At 36.8% G+C, this 15,786-nt stretch overlaps 1 protein-coding gene across 1 annotated transcript in view; it reads left to right on the top strand.

The window, feature by feature from the left end:
• The window catches only part of LOC146003488 (relaxin receptor 2-like), a 354,498-nt gene that overhangs the window by 136,122 nt on the left and 202,590 nt on the right, over positions 1–15,786 (top strand). The window contains exon 7 of the mRNA XM_083141779.1: positions 9,583–9,654. Coding sequence (XP_082997905.1) covers positions 9,583–9,654 — 72 coding nt within the window. The remainder of the gene's footprint in view (positions 1–9,582; positions 9,655–15,786) is intronic.

Genomic DNA, 15,786 nt, shown 5'->3' with positions numbered 1-15,786 from the left:
GTTTTAATGATAGTGAGCAAATTATAATGTTGCTAGGCATTTAAAAGCACAATCTACATAGCTAATGGAATAGTAAAAATCTAAATTTCCTTAATTTCTATTCAACGAAACTTTGTATTTTCCTAATTTTACTACAACTAAGAACCACTTGAGACTAAAGTTCAAATCACCAACCCTGAGACCTTCTGTAAACAAAACCACGTGCATGCAGAAAGCATTGCAAACTCATAGAAGTAAAATAATCCACACGAAAATCCAGCGTTGTTACAGGATTCATTACGTAAGGTAAAACAACGGCCAATTTGTAGTATGAGATACGCTGCCGCAAATGACGTCTCGCTTTAAACCCAATGCTCTTTCTTTTGTACTTATTGCTTCACCTTTATGGTTAACTCTTTGCACCAGTAATCATTTCCCATAAATTTGGCTTCTTTCTTGCATGCGAATTGAATATATTTTACTTGCATTTTTTTTTAGACAAAATGACGTAACATGGTAATGTATATTTCTAAGGTTTGATATAGATAGGAGTGTATATGAAATTTGTTTGTAGAATTTATGTCAATTGTATCTTATGTAAATAAAATATAATGGGCATAAACAGCCATATGCAATGCTGTAAGAAGTCCAATAAATATATTGATGATGATGATGATCAAAGCAAGAAAAAGAAAGTTCGTAAATTTATTGCGGTTGGAAACTTTGACAAGCATCCTAATAACAATTTTTGTTCCACCAAATATAGTGCACTTCGTAAAATAACTTGGTGACATGGCAAGGCAAGATATGTGTGAACATTTTGTACGAATATGCATTGTAACTTTCAATGAGCTTAGAGATTTGTGTACATAATGATATTTTATAACCTTGGTTATTTTCTAAAAATAATCATGTGAACAGCAAGGAAGTAGTGCCACTTCAACATGGCGAGTTCCATACGTGCGGGAAGGTCTCCGTGTTCAGTGATACATCGAATCGGTGAGACGGTTTGTTTACAAAAGGTCTCAGGGTTAGTGATTTACACCATAGATTCGTGAAGAAAACTTTAAGATTAACTTAGAGAGGAGAGAGAGGATGAACTTAGTTGGTTTGCCATCTTAATAATCTTATAAATGTTTGCAAGGAGAGCTCCCCAGAATACTATTTAGTAGGCTGTAATTAGTTTCCATTCATTTAAACCTCACATGCAGATTTTCTTTTTTACCAATAATTGGACGTTATTTGCTTAATCAAAGGCCACCCGCAAGATTTTTCTCAGAGGGGGAGAAGGGCAGCAGTACTTAAAGGGGAGGAAAGGTGGGGTGATGCTTTTCCCCAGTTTAGAGAATTCTCATATAGCATTCCCACCACTAGGATAATTTGCGTGGGCACTTAATCTGCTGTGTTTCACCGCACCCCTCGTCCATGTTTTCAAAATTTGAATTGTATGAAGTCTTTCCAGATATATCCACCACCTCTGCGGGGGTCCTTGTGCTTAATATCTAATCGAACAGAAACCAATGCCATTCTAAGTTTCGTTAATTAAGATTATAGTCCAGTACCACCTATTGGTAAATCAGATACCAAATAAGAATGAACAGCAACGTATAAGTTTTGCCAACATTTAATGGGCAGCGATGTTTAAAAAAAATGCTTAACGAAATCATATTTTTATATGTAAATACATATGGGACTCTGAAATTAAGTGCACTAAACTGGAACACTATAAGTATTATGACGCTTTCGGATCTTTAGAAATGTCTATTGAAGAAGTGAATTAAGGAAACTAAGAACTAGGACTATTACAAAATTGAGAACCTCGCAAGTGACTGAATTATCGCGAAAGGTATGCTATTCTTGGTCTCTATGTAGGCTTAAGGATATTTTTATTTTTTATTTTTATTCCCGACCCTATGGCCGAGTGACAAAGTATTTCAGGTCGGCTCTGTGGGGTCAGTTCAGCGGAAGTGCCCGCGCGAGCAACATCGCCGTGCCTCTGCTCGTGAACCGGTGAGTCATCGGGACTCTGGCGTGCTAGACGACGCGAAACGCGTAAATTTTCAAGTTACGTAAAGTTGTTGAATTGAAAGGAAAATGGAAATTCGTCGCGTAAATACGCTAAAGTTATGGTTTTCAAGTGTGAAGAAGTGCCCAACATCGCTGATGCTTCATCGTTGGATACGGGATACTCTTGCATTGACTGAAGACCAGGTATTAAGTATTGAACTGGACCAATACCGTAAGTGTGTATATATTAAGTTAGTGACGCGTCTATTAGGCGAACAGTTAATTAATAAATTTGAAGGGAAGTTAGTGTATTGTGATGAGGATGATGAACATGAAATTAGATTAGACTGGGCTGATAGGACAACTACACTAGTGCGACTACATGTTATACCAATGGAAATAACCGATAGCCATATCCGTACAGTGCTTGCGCAGTATGGTGAAATTAAGACCCCTCCGGTGGACGAGCGATATTCGGATGAGCATATTTATAAAACTCGTACAGGCATTAAGTTGGTGAGAATGGTTCTGAATAAGCCAATCCCGTCCTATGTATCAATACAGGGTATGCAATATTGGGTAACATATTATGGACAGAAACCTACCTGTAAAATATGTGAAGACACTCAACACACAGCACGGTTTTGTCCACAACGACGTGGTGCTACGGGGGAGCGAGTGATACAAGACAATATTGGAGCATGTGCTACTCCTGTAGAAATCCAGCCTAAGCAGTCATATGCAGCAAAGGTACATAGACCACCTAGCCAACGTTCAGCGCATGAGACGGAGATAAAGGCTGACACACAATTTACAGTGTTGCCAATTCCAATGCAGTTGCAAGAAAAAGCTGTGAACAATGAACGCGATAAAAATCTGCAAATAGAGCCGAAAAATGCTGATGTTTCAGAACACCAACTAGACCCTACCAAGGAAACACCTCTACCTGTGTCTATCCACAGCACATCGTGGGCGGAAGAGGTGGCATCTTTAGACAACCTCCACAGTGACGTACGGGATAACGTGTTGGTGACTGACAGTCTGGAACCAACTGATCAAGCGATGCGCGAGTCTGACACTACGAGTAATCTTCAAATGGAGACTGACATGTACGAAGCAGGAGGATCCCATACACTGGAAGATCAACAAAACAAGGTCCAGCTTGGTGAAACCACAACAGGAACTAAGGACAATGCCAAAAGAAAATCAAATGTGAAGAGACTCCAGGAACAGAAGCAGTTGAAGAAGAAAAAAGTACAACAAAATGTGGCACCTAACCCCCACCACAAGAAGAACGTGAAGCAGCAGGCAATAGCCCCCTCCCCAGTGCGTATAACCAGATCCCAAAGTGTGACAAATTTGGCCCCGAGTGTTGATTTTCAACCTGTGATTGGATCCAAATTCAGTGTTTCCCCTAGTGTGTCTAGTGAATGTGTGGGTGCAAGTAAAAATGAACGTCAGAAATAGCATGTGTAAAATGAGTAAAGGTATATGTGGCTTGGTCACGTGTTTGCACGAGGTACCGTGCACATATGTAAGGTTTACGTTTCGTGGCATGGAAGGGAGTGGAAAAACAGTGTACGAATATTAGTGTCCACTGGGCAAAATGTATAATTCGAAGTGTTGGGTAACCCTAGTTCTTAAATTTCTGTTAATTGTACATATGATGACTACTCTCCGTTTAGCTACGATCAATGTTAACAAAATGCGATCTTTTACTAAACAGGAGGCGCTAGGAGATTTTTTCCTACAATCATCTTTAGATATAGCACTTCTTCAAGAATGTGGAATAACAGCATTTAACCTCCCCCCAAACATATTAGTCTATAATAATGCGACCTTTCAAGCGACAGGAACAGCCCTGTTAGTACGTAACACCGTACCGATTACAAATGTGATGTGCCATCCCAATGGTAGAATTATCTCAGCAAAAATAGCTAATGTTTGGGTATATAATTTATATGCACCTTCAGGGACACAATTTAGGAAACAGAGGGATGCGTTTTTGCGACGGATGTCGCTACTGAAATGCAGGGTACAAGAGAACATATAATTTGCGCGGGCGATTTCAATTGTGTCCTGCATCCGCAGGACCAAAGACCTGGCTTTAATACCTCCAATACTTTGCAAAAATTAGTAAATGGGTTTAATTTTACAGATGTATGGAATGACAAATATTTTGGACAGAAAGGGTACACGTACATTCGTAATAATTGTGCTTCCCGTTTAGATCGATTTTATGTAACACCACATTTACGCCAACAAATCAAGTCACTTAGTATAACACCCACCTGTTTTTCAGACCACAGTGCCGTAATCATGGCGATAAATGTGGATATACCAATAGTACCTAGAGGGTATGGCTACTGGAAATTAAATGCTTCTATCCTTACAGATGCAAATTTCCAACGAGCCTTTCAGGACCAATGGAATGTATGGGAAGCACACCGTACCAGACGAAGTGATATAATTCGCTGGTGGGATGAAATTCTTAAACCGGGCATAAAACGGTTTTGTCTTAGTTATTGTAAGGAACGTTCTAGTGACTGGAATAATAAATATAATTTTTATTACCGTGTGCTGCGTGAACTTATACATGAAGCCACTGAAGGGAAACCAGTGCAAACAGAGGTAAAACGTGTACAAGCTGTACTGCTGAGGATGACAGCTGAAAGACGACAAGGTGTAAAAATTCGCAGCAGACTCCCCCACTTTGATAAAGAAGAGGTTGCATCGATAAGCCATGTACTGCAAGAAAGACACAATGCAAAAAGACAATTTATTAGCGAAATAAACGATAATTCTGGAATTAAAATAAAAACAGCCCTGGAAATACGTAACAGATTTTACAACTATTTTGAGAATCAATTTTCCCAACCAATAACACAAAATGTAGATTTGACGTATACCTTGGAATCCTTGTCCGAGGTCCTTGACGATGAGGAAAGTGAGCAATTAAATAACGACTACACAAGCGAAGAAGTATTCCGTGCGGTTAAGTCGGGGCAGCCGTTTTCTGCACCTGGTCTGGATGGGATACCAAACAAACTCTACCAAACATTTTGGACGTTGATGGGAAAAACACTAACTGAATGGATAAATGCAGTGTTCCGAAGGTATAAAATGGGAAAATCCTCAACTACTGGGATTATAGTTTTAATACCAAAATGTGTGAAACCCATTGAAGTTGGTCAATATAGACCCATTACCCTCCTATGTACTGATTATAAAATATTCTCTCGCTGTATGCTAGGCAGACTTATGCCCTATGTAGAAAAACTAGTTGGAGATACACAATATGTTTTTGGTATGAACAAGAAAATTACAAATGTCTTACAAACGCTTCGTGAAGTGCTTACCTGTTATAGAGTCAATAGAAATAACCATGATAATGCTATATTAACAATAGATTTTGAACGAGCATTTGACTCGGTACACCATGATTCCATATTTAATGTGCTTCAAAAATACGGTATACGTGGACATTTTTTGTCAGCATTTAAAAGCCTTTATAGTAACGCAACATCCAAAATACAAATAAATGGATTTATGACAAGAGAACTTCCTATTCACAAGGGAGTAAGACAAGGTGACCCATTATCGATGATAGCTTTCTGTATCTCATTGAGACCTCTTCTTTCTGCATTAGAAAAGCAAGTACAAGGCATCACCATACAATCTATAAACACAAAGGTGTTGGCATATGCTGATGATGTTAATGTATTAATAAATACGCAGACTGATATTGCTGCAACGTCTAAAGTATTACAGGAATTTGGTCCCCTTTCAGGGCTCACAGTAAATCAGAAAAAATCAACTCTTATGTATTTAAACCCGGATATAACTTACCCTCAGAGCGGAGAATTTCATGTTGTTCCATCGATAAAAATACTTGGAATCATTTTCGCGCGCTCCCTCCAACGAATGATCCAGTTAAACTATGACAGAGTGATAAATGGTGTTAAAGCAGTTCTACAAATGAATAAATTTCGAATACTTAGTATACAGTCAAGAGTGACGTTTGTACAGGTGTACGCTCTCTCCAAGGTGTGGTATGTAGCAAAAATCCTCCCGTTGCGGCAACTGGATATTTTTAAGCTCAAGAGTGCTGTGAGCTGGTTTGTCTGGAACGGTCAAATCTTGCGTGTAAATCACGCAACGCTTTGTTTACCCTATGCAGAAGGGGGAATGAACCTTGTAAACGTGGAATATAAAAGCCAGGCTCTACGTATTCAAGCTGATGTAACGACACTGATTCAACACCCAAACAGCCTCACTAGTAAAGTTCTGAGACACGCCTTGGACAACATTCAATTGGAGGCCCCCATTGATGTTACAAGACTTCCAGACAGATTATGGTATTTTAAGAATACAATAGTGGATATCAGTTACGCTTTAATACAATCTCCTATCCTTCCAACGCAAGAGACATCAAAAATATATAGAAGAATGTGTTCACTATCACAAAAACAGTGTAAAATTGTAGATCGGAATCCAAGAGTCAATTGGCGGGAAGTATGGAATAATATACAGGCCCGCCACCTTACGTTAAGAGTCAGATCAGCGTGGTATATAATTGTACACCAAATATTCATTACTGGAGCTAAACTTTATGATATAAAATTAGTAAATACTCCAATATGTACTACATGTAATGTACAAGATGATTTAGTGCATAAGCTTAGTGAATGTCAAATAATCCAAAAATTATGGTTATATATCAAAAAAACTTGTGAGTACAATTTGTCGTACATCAGAACGTAACATTTCAGTAGATATTCTTTTGTATCCTTCCTTTGCATATTATCCAAGAACAAAACGCCACAGTGTACAATGGCTCTTAGGCCAATATGCCCTTTTTGTATCCATATATAGGCAACAAGATTTTCACACCCAATTTATCAATCACCTGCACCAGGAATACCAAATGATCCCTCGTTGTAAAAGAGATATGTTATATGCAAATTTCCTAAATGTAATGTTAACTTTATAATGACCTAAAATGTATAACATGCACAATAATATGTAATAGTTTCAAAAAAAAAAAAAAAAAAAAAGTGGTTAGCACATCGCGCTACGACGCCAAGGGTCCCGGGTTCGAATCCCGGTCGGGCTTGGTTGTTTGTGAATGTTCATTCATCAATTTCATCATTTCATCACTCATCCCCATCTTCGCAAATTAGCCAAGAGGCACAAAACGCGAAGTAAAATAAATTAAATCAAATCAAAATCATTTTTTTTATTAAAAAAATTACCATTTGTGTCTGAATGAAACAAAAAAACATGCACTAATAAATTATGGCATGACGGATGTAGAAAGTTGATATCTACAGGCGAAATTTTGTTTAATTATTCTGAAAACTAGGCTTTTGAATGAAGATCGTCGACCAAATAACTTTTATATAACCCTGGCCAAGTGAATTCAAAAGATAACCGATTATGACATTCGAAGCAGGTTTCATATGCTCACTTTGCTACACATTCTTTAAATTTCTTTCTGAAATTCAATAGTTTGAGCTTGTTTGCTCGACGCCTGACTTTCACTATTAAAAAACTCTCTAAAGAAAGGAATGCTCATTCTGTAATCTATGCTTTCATTTCACAAACAGTATGAGCACAATATCAAAAAATGATTTTTCCGATAATTTCCAATCTCCAAATTAAGATTTCTTGCTGCTATTCAACCAGTATAAGCACGTGTCCTTACACAATAACCTTCCTGTGGGTTACTTGAAACAACAAATAAGCTTCTTCTTACCTACAGAAGAATAAAAATATCCCGAGACTACCAAAAGATACCTGAGATTCCTAGAGCAGCATCCCTAGAAGTGAGCCACGTGATCACAACTTTCAACTGCACCGCCTTCGTACAATGAAAAACCTAATAAACCTGGCACATCTGCATACATATTGGTTACACAGTGCAAGACTTGGAAAAGAGTGATTTCGCCAATGAACTGTAGGGATCACCACTTAATAAAACAATTGCGCACGATTGAATCGCTTCAACAGGATAGCGACACATTCGCGCGACATTTAGGCATACATCTTTAAATGTCCACCACGCAATACAAATCCACGTCCTTGAACGAACGCCTTTTCCCTATCAAAACTGCTATTCTGTTTAAGTCTCTACAATGACGGCTTTTCTTTTTAATGTTCGAGAAAAACACAATTGTAGGATCTCATTGTTGAAGGATTACATTTATGTAAACACCGGTTGCAACGCTACTATTCTTTTAATGTAATAATGTTTACCTAACGCTCCAAGGTGGAAGATCAAAATAAATAATGGTGATGTATTTTCTTTGAAATCTTGTTTGGGAACATATAGTCCCCGTAAAAAGACACTTGAACTTCAACTTTGTATTCTACATCAGGACATCATTTGAAATTCTTGCCTTATCCGTGACTGCCACACCACAAGAGTAATTGATACATGAATGTTTCATGAGGATTATGTAATTTCTGTGTGCAGTTTCTCTTTCCTTAATTATTTTATGCATATGTCACATTCCTTTGGGGGCTAATAGCTGGTTCTGTGGGGGCTTAGTTCCCCTAGCACCTACCTAACTACGCCTATGTACGAGTGAGTACCGTAATCCGGTCTCGGAACTCTCCTTTAATGGCTGAGGGTTCGACGTGCTGACCCCACGTCATCCCATTAACGGTTAAAGAACTCCACACCTCTAGGTAGGATTGTGGGAGGGAGATTGGCAGCCGGGAGGTAGGTCAAGGCCCTTCAAGGGCTGTCGAGCCACGGATTATTATTATTATTATAATTTGGTTTCAGTCATAGTAATTTACATTAATGCTATCGTTTCAAATTCAAGAGGTGATTTTTGAGGGGGCAACACTATTATCGGGACAAGATGCCCCACGGAAAAATACCTGCTTGTCCCTCCGTGGAAAACGTGCGGACGTCCATGATTACGGAGCAATTGCCCATCTTGCCTCCCCCCCCCGTACGCACGCCTGTGAATCATAGTCGTTAATTAATTATGACTGCATCTTTAAACATAAGTTTTAAGAATCCAAGGCCAGGAACAAAGAAGATATTACGCAGGAAATATATACCTTTTGACCTGGGGGAAACCTTGGGGGTTGGGGGTAAAGGCGGTCAGGGGAGTGATGCTGATCACATCACCCCCACTCACGACCGGATCAAGAAAGTGTGGGGCGTTACCCCCACACCCCCTATACGCCTTCATGGCGTGGTGCTATGCACAGGGGAGCACTTTACCTTTTTTTTTACACAAGTTAAACTAAAGATATTTCGTTGTGGAATCAGCAAAATCAAATCACAAAATTGCATGGTACTTTTAATAAAATTTGGTTATTTTAATTTTATTTAGAATTCTAAGCAGAGTATTGTCATATATTTTTAAAACGGTGCTGGAGAAAAATAATCATTTGGTCAGAAGCACGTTTTACGTTATTTCGAATAAATATACCTATATATCTCTGTGTAAAGAATATATGTACGTACAAAAATCGTTATTAACATTTGAGAAGAATATACAATATCACTGGTTTGTAATTACACATGACCCTCCCTTACAAATGATACTGTTTTAACGATTTTTTTCTCTTCAGGAATTTGGAGAAGAATATCTTTAAGAAGCTGAATCCTCACGTTCTAGAAGATCTTGAATGCCTGAAACACGTGTAAGTAATATGCCATTTTGTTAGCTTAATTATTCGTAGAGTATGACAGATAGCTGCGGAATTATTACCCTATGTTCAAGTGGAAATTATTTTCCAATTTTGCAAACTTTTGCAGATGTTTGGAAACTAATAGCAGATTCCTTTAGATTTTTAGCAACTCATTTCAGAAAAAGTATCAGAAAAGTTCCATCCCCGTGACCTTTTGTCACAGAATACTTTTTTCCATGGCTCTCGCCTTTTCTAACCAGCAATGAACAACTATTCTACTAATATGGTCACTAGGTGGCAGAACTACACTTCCTTAAATTAAGTTAAGAAATTGTTAGAAATGAGCAAATATAATGCAATTAGGGATAATAAAATTACAGCACCATATTATGTTATACTGTGTATTTGACAGAATTAAATACTCCAATCAGAAACTAAGATGCCTTTAGTTACAGAACCTAACTTGACTAAAGATGCCATTAAAATTCTGAAGAATAACAAAGCACATGACATTGATTTAATAGCTAAGTTAATTAAAAATCTTGGAAATTCGTTTGTGTAAGTCAAATTCATAAATTAATTTGTTTAATATGGAATAGAGAAGAAATCCATAATTGTTCCTGTGTTTAAAAATGGTGATGAAATGAACTGCAATAATTACCGTGGAAATTCTGTACCCTGAATAACATATAAAATATTATGTAACATTATTTTAGCAAGACTAAACCCATATGCTAATGAAATTATAGCTGATTATCAAAGTGGAGTTAAATGTAACAGATCAACTGTAGATAAAAAAAAAAATTACGTTAGACAGACACTTGAGAAATAGTGGGAATATAATAAAAATGTCCATCAGCTATTCATTGATTTAAAAAAAGCATATGATTCGGTGAAAAGAGATAAATTATATAATATATTAATCGAGTTTGAAATACCTAAGAAGCTTGTAAATATGATGAAAGTATGCACCAGCGAAACAGGAAGTAAAATCCATGTGGTTATTAATGTGACTCTCAAATTCATGATGGGTTAAAACAAGGAGATGTATTATCTCCATTGCTCTTTAATTTTGCCTTTGAATATGCTGTTAGGAAGGTAAAAGAAACTAAAGAAGGACTAAAATTAAACGGTATGACTCAGTTGTTAGCATATGCAGAGGATGTAGAATTATTAGGGGATGATGTAAATGCAATTAAGAATAATCCTAAAATATTTTTCAAAGCAGGTAAATAGATAGGTTTGGAAGTTAGTAAAGATAAAACTAAATATATGCTTACAAGCCGAAACCAAGTGTTAGGTAATTATCAAAATCTATTGTTATTATTGATAACAACTTGTTTGAACCAGTTTCCAATTTCAAGTACTTACAAGTAATACTAACAAATAAAAATTATATTAAAGAGGAAAGAAAATGCAGGCTTAGGTCAGGAAATGCATGTTACTTTTCTCTTCCTAAACTTTTGTCTTCTCGTTTAATATCTAAGAAACTAAAAGTTAAAATATACAAAACAGGAATTTTGTATATAATAGTATATGGATGCGGAACTTGGCCCCTTACATTGAGAGAGGAACATACATTGAGAGTATTTGAAAATAAGATCCTTAGGAAAATATTTGGGCCTAAAAGGGATGTGGAGACAGGTGTTGTGACAACTTTTATTTACACTTCTACACACCGCCGTATATACATCTTTCCATAACAAATCCATTATCAACTGCTCCTGGTTGCCTTTTGCCCCATAACGCAGAGAATTGCACTTATCAAGACTTTCACTCTACTAGCGCACTATTTATCATAGCGCTAACCCTCCCCCGCAGTTTATTACGCAGCGGTAACTAAACTACGGCGCTCACTCTGGGTGTATTTCTAAATATCCATAAAAACGACCACACTCCATCGGGTCTTGTATCGAAGTCTCTGCGAGCCTTGGATTCTGAGATATGAGAGACCTAAACAAGTCGGAACCGGTATTTATAGTACCGACATTGACCCGCCCCCAACCACCGGAGTACGGTCCTATTGTTATCTTTCAAACGGGGAAGCCGTTGAGAAAACCCAACCGTTGGCTTCCCGGACTACCGAGCAAAAAGCAACCTAGGCAGAGCATGTACACCGAAATACACTTTTACATAAATATTTTCCGTTTTGCAGCTGTGTGCGTAAAAACCACACAGCACAGGTGAGTCAAGGAGATTACATAATTTAGAAGTACATAATTTGTATTCATGTCCAGATATTATTAGAATGATTAAATCAAGAAGACTTAGGTGGGCAGGCCATGTGGCACGAATGGGAGAGGAAAGAAGAGTTTACAGGATTCTTGTTGGGAAACCTGGTGGTACGAGACCAGTAGGAAGGCCAAGACGAAGATGGAGGTATAACGTTGAGATGGACTTAAAGGAATTCTGTAGGGATGAAAAGAGCACAGATCTTGCTCAGGATAAGGGCAGATGGAAGTCCTGTGTTGCTTCAGCCATGAACCTTTGGGTTTAAGAAGGCTAGAGAGTACGTTAGAGACTAAGATGACATTTAACATATTTTGCAGCTGTTTTGTACGTTGGATTACATTTATTTGACGATTCATATTTAACCAATATTCATAAAATGAGCACTTTCCCTGCAGCTGTGATTCCTCTTGTGGAAAATCCTTTCATAATAGAGAAAAATGGAGATCATATTTTATAATTAACATATCAAAGAAGATAAGAATCAGCCCACATTTTCCAAACATTTTTTAGTGACCAGAATTTTGCAGGATAGTGTCATCTGCCAGGTAGACTGTCTCAAGGTAAATTCAAGGAACATATAAATAAAAATATAATTCGAAATCAAAGCACTTTTTAAAACTGAAGTTATTACAATACGGAAAAATAGCATAAAATTCACGGCGAAATATGAGAGAGAAACAAGAAATATGAAAAACTATCGTCTGAACAGCTTAATATCTGTATTATAGCACCATTAAGCCTTGTTTCCATGATATGAAAAACTAAATACGCTGACCAAGGCAGTCATTTATTTTATTATAAAACATAAACTAAACGTAACGTTTCAACCTTCTAGCAAGGTCTTCTTCAGACTCTGCACCAAGTACAAATGTAACAAGATACAAAAACAAGACGATATATATACACAAACATTACTCCCCTCCAGACTATTAGAAAATTGTTCTGGAACATTCTAGCAGATGGCTTTTCCTTGTCAACTGTTCTTTCACCTAAAAGGCTAAAAATATTTACTTCCATCTACAATGTGTTTGGACTCTTTATCTCACGCTCTTTTTCCTTCATTCTTCTTCCTTCTTCTCTCCTCTTTCTCACTTGTTCTTTCCCTTTCTCTAACACCTTCTTCCATTCTTTGTTTAACTTCAGTCCTCCATTCCAGTTCATTGTGTCTTCTTCACCTTTCTTCTCTATTACCTTGGCCTCCTTCCATTTTCTCACTAGTATTATCTTCTCCTTTCCTATCTGCTAAGCCTCATCCCACTCTATTATTGTTACTCGAAATAGAAGAAGAAGATAAGTTAAGCTACCTAGATATAATGATAAAAAGGAAGAGAGGACAAGAAATTGAAACCGCTTGCCATCAAAAGAAGTGTGCAGCAGGGGTATTCTGCCACAAAAGAAGTGATGTAAGTGAGGTGACAAAAAATAAATTTTATAAAAAAATATGGAGGACAGAATCAAGAAAATATTCACGAAGGAATATGGAAAAGAAGGCAAAATAAATAGCCTATGGAAACAGCTGGAAAAGAATGGCTATGAGAAGGAGGATAGCCTGGACATAAACAGAAGAAGGAAGAAATGTGGCAGGGGAGAAGAGGAAGAGAAATAAAGAGAGGAAGAGAAAGAAAAAGAGAAAGACAAAGAAAAAGAGAGGATGTTTGGAATAAGGAGTATGGGGAAGACCACAGAAAAGATATGCAAAGTGCTTAGGAAAGCGGGAATTAAAACTTACAGGAAGGGAGGGAGAAGCATCTTAAGAATAGCAAAGAATGCAAACAAGGAAAAGGAAAACAGAGAAGAGGAAGAGGAAGGGATTATCTACGAAGTGAAATGTAAAGAATGTCAGAGTGTATACATAGGAGTAACGAAAAGGAGGCTGAAACACAGGTTGAAACAGCATAGAGTGGGATGAGGCTAAGCAGATAGGAAGGGAGAAGAGAATACTTGTGAGAAAATGGAAGGAGTCCAAGGAAATAGAGAAGAAGGGTGAAGAAGACACAATGAACTGGAATGGGGGACTGAAAATAACAAAGAATGGAAGAAGGTGTTAGAAAGAGTGGAAAGGACAAGAGAGAAAGAGGATAGAAGAAGGAAGAAGAATGAAGGAAATAGAGCGTGAGATAAAGAGTCCAACCACATTCTAGAGGGAAGTAAATATTTTTAGCCTTTTAGGTGAAAGTACAGTTGACAAGGGAAAGTCATCTGCTAGAATGTTCCAGAACAACTTTCTAATAGTCTGGAGGGGAGTAATGTTTGTGTATATATATCGTCTTGTTTTTGTATCTTGTTACATTTGTACTTGGTGCAGAGTCTGAAGAAGACCTTGCTAGAAGGCTGAAACGTTACGTTTAGTTTATGTTTTATAATAAAAAAAAATACTGTCTTGGTCAGTATATTTAGTTTTTCTTAATATCTGTATGTGCATCATTCATTATTTATTTATTCATTTGCCTCCAACAGAGAGAATCTCCAATTACAGGAAAGCTTACATATATTATATTCAAATACTACATACAAATAATACATATAAAGACATACACACACACAAACGCATTTATACACACAACATATTAAGTCAAGTACTGCAGGAAAGGAACATATATCCAGCCTTATACACATATAATCATTGTTCAGAACATAGCCTTCACGTAGTATGGAACGGAAAAAAATTATAAAAAATAATAAGCATGTATATGACATACATAGTCACCATAGATACAAGAGAAGAGAAAGGAAAATAGGTGAATAATTTCCGAATAATGGAAAATAATGCACAATAGAATGGATTCATATATATCATGTATGCATATGTAGTCTGTTTCAAAAATTGGTTTTAATGTTTTTAGATACAAGGAAAGTGGCAGACTGAAATCCCAATTTCCATGCGTTGTATAGATATTATTATATGCAGAACAGATTCTGAATAAAGGTGATGATTTGTATTTTTCTGTTCTCGGAATATCACAGAGGAAAAGGTGTCGCATCCGAAGATTAGATTTTCTAGAATTAAATTTAAACTGATGAAGAAAGTTACTATTATCCAGAATTCCATTTACTGTTTTGTAAAGAAATATTTGTTGCGCTAATTCTCTCCTACTACTGAGGCTTACGTAACAAAACTCTTTCAAAAAATACTTATAAGATAATTTCATGGCGTAAGCAGATACCTGATTCTTCTTATAGTATAAGTACCGTAGAAATATTTTATGAATTTGCTCTAATCTATTTTTATAAGATGTATAATCACATGATGAAGATTGTTCGGCACAGTCAAACTACCTTTCACCAATTTCATCATATCTTCATTCTTCATCACCGTCGCGATTAACCCAAAGTAGCAGAAAAGCGATGCTAAATATCGTCAAGATATTTCGCACATCTCAATTTTGTCCGTAAAGTTAAATTTAAAAACGTATTTCATTTCCTAGTGGAAATTTCCATTTCCATAACTTTGAATGAAAACAAAACTATACAGATAATGTTAGCAAGGACTTTAATCACTTGATTGCAGAATTCATTCACATCTCCCTTTCATGTTGTCGTTTACATATCTTGATGACCTTAGAGTTTCATTGATTTCAGCAGTAATGAGCTCTCCTTAATTGATCCTTAAACATGTTCTATTTCATTGCCAGAGTCAGGAAGACTCCTTCAGTGAAGCGAAATAGAATTCCTTCTTACTTGCAATTCGAAACAACTTTCAGTTTTGTGATTGCAATGTTACCTAGGTAGCCAGTTCTGTTACGAACTGTCGCAAACACACGAGACATTCTTATTCTTGAATTCGAATTTCTCCCTTTGTATAACATTCTGAATAAAAAAATCCTACCATAATGAGGACAAGGCTGTTTTGAAAAGAAAATAATATTGTTAAAATATAATGATATGCATAAAGTTTCTTATGTAGTTTATGCA

This window comes from Lepisma saccharinum, chromosome 20, assembly GCF_977018435.1.
Source record: "Lepisma saccharinum chromosome 20, izLepSacc3.1, whole genome shotgun sequence".
NCBI classification, from domain to species: domain Eukaryota; kingdom Metazoa; phylum Arthropoda; class Insecta; order Zygentoma; family Lepismatidae; genus Lepisma; species Lepisma saccharinum.
Note: the sequence above shows the minus strand (reverse complement) of the source record. Positions and strands in the feature narration are given on the sequence as shown.